At 35.0% G+C, this 6,000-nt stretch overlaps 1 protein-coding gene across 2 annotated transcripts in view; it reads right to left on the bottom strand.

Moving 5' to 3' along the window:
* Window positions 1-852: 852 nt before the first annotated feature.
* The window catches only part of LOC106683492 (high affinity cationic amino acid transporter 1), a 51,213-nt gene continuing 46,065 nt past the window's right edge, over window positions 853-6,000 (bottom strand). For both annotated transcript variants that reach the window (XM_014424993.2, XM_067048833.1), the window contains one exon: window positions 853-1,058. In XM_014424993.2, the coding sequence (XP_014280479.1) occupies window positions 916-1,058 (143 nt within the window). In that variant the 3' untranslated portion in view covers window positions 853-915. The remainder of the gene's footprint in view (window positions 1,059-6,000) is intronic.

The raw sequence follows: 6,000 nt of genomic DNA, 5'->3' as shown, positions 1-6,000 counted from the left end.
AAGTTTTTTATTAAATAAGTGACAATAATATGATTCAATATTAGCATTGATGGCAATTTAAGGAGTTAATTATACTTTATATATAAAATAGTTTTATCAGCAACCTGAAGATGGGTTATAATCCCGAAAGGAAGATTGTGTCATTCACCAAGTTCATAGATATTTTACATCATTCCAAGGAAAATATTAAGTATCTGTTTTTTAATTTTTCGCTGTTAAATGGTTAATCGCTTTAAAAAAGGGAAGGTTTCCAATTTTTCAAGAAAGTAAAAAAATTAGAAAAATAATTGATGTATTATTAAGGGCGCCGCGAAAAAAATCCGATTATTTAGGGGGCTCCCAAAAGATTGGGAACCTCCGAACAGAACAATCAATAATAGTTCCCCAAAACATTGAATTTTTTTTTAAGTATGGGAGAAATATAAAAATGTAACTGTAAAAACTATAATTTACATTGTGCTCTTAATCATTTATACAATGACAATTTGTTATTTAGTCAATATTGAATACTAAGAATGATTTTGTGGGGTTAGTGATCCTGTCAACTAAAAGGTTCAAGTGAAGTTAAAAAATAAATTTTGTTGATATGACAACAGTTACCGGACTGACGAAATGGAAAAACTGCATATCTCTGTCAGACCGAGAGTCGTTTGAAAATTTTAACAGCAAAATAACATTACAAAATGGCGATTCTATGCCAGGATAAGAAAATTATTTTACGTAAAGAAAAGTAGTACAATATATTTAATCGATTCAAGAGTATTGTCTTAGAATGTATAATGGGGACCCATCACTTGTGGGATCCTACAAGCTACTGCACTAGTCTAGACCATTCTCTAACTTAACTACGTACCAAAAAGATATTTATACACAGTTTAATAGCTTTTATTGCTATGAATATTGCCCTTTGACAATCTATCTATTCCTATTCTTGATCGATGTCGAAATACTGTCCAACTGAGAGTGCAGCTCTAGGGAGTTCCACCTAGTCCCGTCTGCATAGAGGTTCCTACTTTCTTCGGAGTGGTGAATTGAATAAATAAAGTAGAATGCGATACCTGTCGGAAAAGGATTCAATTAAAAAATCTAATTGATAATGGCGAATAAAGTTGTTGGGCTTAGTAACAAATAAATCACAAATACATCTATGAGCAATATTTAAGCGCTTGCATCAATCTTGCGCATGTTTATCTCGATGACTTGAATTTAAACGGAGACAGAAAAAGGGAAAATATAATCTTACTAATATAATATAATGGACAAGGGGTTCTCACGACAACATTATATTTATTTATTCATATATTTATATCATGTATTTAATACATTTGTAATATGTATCTCTATCGGTTCCTGATGGGAACCGACTGAAAATGTATGCAATATATTTAACTGAAGGACTAGATACCATACCAGACTCCCTTGCTAGGGCATGCTAGATATACATGTTTGGAGTTCTTCTCCAATGGTATCGCGTTTATCAATTTACTACGCTATTATTATGAGGTGGCATGCAGAGATTCTTAATTATTAAGTAAAGTTTTGGTTGGATTGTTTTATATATACATGAACATGGTAGAACTATTTCTTTAAACTTTTATTACAATATTATGAATTGAGAAGTACCAATAGGGATCTTTGTTATTTATATAGGGGTTGGCTACAATACAGAGGACAGCTCTGCTGCGAGTCACTCGTGCATACCGAACAGTGTCTCATGAGGCAGTACAGGTATTAGCTGGAGGAGTGCCTATCGATCTTCTCCTGCAAGAAGACTAATATCGACACAAAATAAAGAGGGAAGGTCTGGCGGATTTACCGGAGAACCTCCAAGCGCGTATTGGTGAAAGCCCTAATAGATGGAAGAGGATCCTTCGAGAAGAAACCTTGCAAGAATGGAATCGACGGTGGGTGGATTGCTTAAAAGGGGCTACCCTAAGGAAGTAATTTCCAACCTATACTAAAATACGCCTAGAATCAACGTGGGTCCTCCCCGACTACTGGATCTCACAGTACCTCACGGGGCATGGGGGTTTCCGAGCTAAGCTCGCCGTACATGGCATAAACATCATCACCTATTCTTGATCATCATCATTGAAAACCATCATTGATCACCTATGCCCAGTTTGTCAGGTTCCTGAGACCGCCGAGCACGTCTTACTTGCCAATGAAGCACTGAGAGCCAAGATGGTGAGGGAAACAGGACTCTATGTTCTGACTGAGAGCGATCTTCCTGAGCTGATGAAGAAAGAAAACTACCCGCACTACAAGACCTTCGTGTATGGGTGGAAGGAGGTCGTGGGCCCTACTCACTTCTCCCTGGGTAGGAGAGAATAAACTACACCAGCAAGGCCTCAGGAGGAGAGCAAGGTTTATTTTGTAGCAATAGCAAGCTGTGTGCACAGCTATGTAAATGTTTGACATATGCAGCAATGAGTTGTACCCACTGCTGCGAACACCCGTATTGCCTAATAGGCAGGGTAGGGTGATAAATAAATAATAAAATAATGAAGTGATGACATTATTGAGGTGAGCAACCAGGTTAGAAAGCTTTTTGATAGTTGATAACTTATTACTGATGTCTGATTAACAAATTAATAATTTTCGGCATATGGGGAAACTCCGGAGAGATGTATTTCCATATTTTTTTTCCATTTAAATTAAACCAAGTAGAAGATTTACAAACAGTATGGGATACGAATTTGACGTGTTTTGTAGACTTGCCCATTTATTCATCATAAGAAGAAACTTTTATTATTTATTAATTTAAAATAGTATTGTCTTTCATGATGGAGGTACTCGATCGTAAAAGATTATGAGCGAAAAAATGAAAACTTTAACAATGTTTAGGTAAATGTTTGTTAATTAAAATATTTTTCTTTAAACCTGAAGTCATTTACCATAGTGTAATATAAATATTCTTTTAAAAAATTATAATAAATCTATTAAATTAGCCCCTGGGCCCTCTTTCATGATGAAAGCTAATAGTACTAGCTCATAATACAAGTGTAGAAACTAGAGTGGTAATAATACTAATATTTATTTCTTTCATGATAGGGATGACTATTAGTGATATTACAGTAATTAAAAAATACTAAAGTACGAGTTACTATTGTAAAAGTCAATGTAATTGAAATAAGATAAATCTACAAGACTAATAGTATTAGTTTGTACTTTATTATGTAACAGGTCCCATATCCTAGAGAAAATGTCGAGTAAAACGTTGTACCAGATCAGATGTGAGCGGATCGAGGGCTGTGGTTAGGTTTTCTAAAAGAAAAATCCTATTGTCTAATTGGTCAGTTGTGTCAGCCACTATGGAAACTTTTCCCCTTCCCAATTTTCTTCACTACCCAATTTATCTGTTCTGCTCTATTCGTTTAAAGGCACCTTAATTGTTAAATACCATATTTTAACGACCAAGTGCCTCAATTGGTCGTTAATTAAAAACATCTGGTCTTTATTTCATATGGATAACATGCATTATAAATTTTATAATTTAATGGAAATTCCCTTACTTGGGGAAAAATATGGCGGTCGAGCGTGATTCTGACCAAATCACCTCCTTGCACAACCGTTGGTCTAGTAACAGTACAACCTTACAAGGTTTTAAATCACTCGCTGACTCTTCATGTCGTAGCTGTACAGATTTATTCATTTTTTAATTTAAATAAGCTGAGGTTGTCATCCTCACAGAAAGCAAAAATATTTTTGATTACGAAAATAGTTTTTTGTCTCCGTAGCCTATAATTTTAAGATGAATCAGCAGTAAAAGTACATTTTTAGCAGTAGAGATTGAAAACATTACTTTTCTAATGTAACTTTGATTTTTCTTTTAGTAATAAGTAACATTGTAATGAGTTGATGTTGAATATTAATTTTAAAATTCGGAAAAATGTTTGTTCTGGTATTCTTAAGATTGCGTAAGTATGCCGGTGCTTTTTGTTTTATCTTTTTAAATAAAGTCTAGTTTTTTTTTTATGAATTTTCTTTCCCAATTGTTTCAAAAACAATTATTGTCCAACACTTTGTAGGGTATTTTGTCTGATAAGATACAACGTGAATGATAACTCTCGATAATACATATATTAGTAATGAAATCCACCATGGATATTAGTAATAAAGCCCCCAGATATTTAAAGAACAATAACAAATATTTTGTGGTAGAGGGTGGCTCAGTGGTAAGGCACTGTGCTACTATCTGTCCACTGATATTTTATCTGTCCACACACCCTACACTGTGGTCAAAAGAAAAATAAATAAGAAGTAAGCTGAAACATCAACTCCAAATGACGGAATAAATCCAATAAGCGAGTAGGTTCCGCTGATGAATCGGTGGATGAAATAAAACCCAAGACCGTGGTAGAGACTGTTAAATCCAAGCCAGCTAAGAATCCAAAGCCAATGGGTAGGTCATAGTTCTATTGCTAACAAAGTTATTAGGTGGCAAGAACTACGTAACAGAGGATTATAAGCTAAGCGAGACCAGAGGGGGAAACCTAGGATTGAGGTGAAGGCTGTGCCTCATTCCTGGGGTTCATTAGAACTAGTAGATTTTTGAAGAAGTCGGTTCCGACGACCATTGGTGAACGATGATCTTTGGCCGTTATTTTCCGCTGTGGCTGGAAACTTAGTGAAGACTAAGCGGGGGTGCTAGAATTGTACCCCATAAGAAGGTTCCAACCATTACATATGGGAAGTGTTGATGGAGGATGGTGATCGGTGACCTTTAAAGGACGGTCATTCATATTCATCGTGGTTATTCTCTCTCAGATTCCCAGTTCCATGATTCCAACTATCTCCGTATTAAATTAACCCTCTTTAACAACAACATCGCTCCCAAAATCATTGATAAACTCATTTACAATGATAAAAACCGTACCCCCTCTACACCTAATTCACCAAAATTTCTTACGTCCCTTTTCTTTCAGACAACATTCATAAACTCTTGCTTTCCTCCATCCCCAACCTCCACCTAGCCTTCAAAGCTCATAATAAACTCTCTTTTATTCACTCCCTTCTTAAAGATCCCATTCTTCCTCAATACCGTACACACGTTGTGTGCCGTAGGCTTGTTCCACTCCTAATTGTAACGCACCATAACCATAAACCAACACTCCTAATTGTAACGCAACATAACCATAACCCAACCGTCTCTTTCCGTAACTTCACTGCTTCTAAGCTCTCCGAACATAGCTTATCATTCACACTTTGTTGATTTTGATAATACTGAATTCTAGCCACCGTTCCTATCAACGACAAACGACTGTTATCCGAAAGTGTTTTTATACAATTAGTCATCCTCAGTTAATCACAAAACTGACAAACAAAACCTATCCCTAGCCTATTCCCAAATTATCAATTTTATTAAACACCCGTAATTTTTATTTTTTATTTATGTATTATTTTTTTCCTGTTATCTCTGAAGAGATATCCGAATGGATACCTTGTTATCAATATTAATGGTTCATGTATGGTTTCCGTTACCATTTTAGTTATAATCGTATTTTTATCGAAACTCATTTTCGCCAACACTTATCAAGACTAACCAAGTGTGATCATTCGTATAAATTATATTTCTTCGTCTTTTTTAAATATTTTTACTTACGCTCCCTTAAAATATTCGTTTTACATACCCACTATATATTTATACATTTTATAACCTTTTGGGCTCTCATAATTTTGCATTTAACAATTTTTATGTGTTTTACTCTCTTATGAACTATTTTATCTCAACGACTTTTTCTTTTGCCGTCCTGCACTCTAATTCCACAGATATTAATCAACATGTTTATATTTTCATTTCATTGTTATGTATATGGCGAATGAATGAATGGTGCAAGAGGAAAAAGTTGAGCATGGCCTCTAGCAAGACACAGGCCATTCTTTGAAGAGGAAAGATCGATAGGGTCCTATTAATATAATGATTCGAGGAACAAAAATAAGATTTGGAAAAGGATTTACCGATTTAACCTCACTTGGGAAATAGGGTGGTCTAATCCT

The sequence above is a fragment of the Halyomorpha halys genome, unplaced genomic scaffold (genome assembly GCF_000696795.3).
Source record: "Halyomorpha halys isolate HHAL.00 unplaced genomic scaffold, Hhal_1.1 Scaffold489.1, whole genome shotgun sequence".
In the NCBI taxonomy this organism is placed as follows: domain Eukaryota; kingdom Metazoa; phylum Arthropoda; class Insecta; order Hemiptera; family Pentatomidae; genus Halyomorpha; species Halyomorpha halys.
The sequence above is the reverse complement of the archived record's forward strand: the minus strand, read 5'-3'. Positions and strand labels throughout refer to the sequence as shown.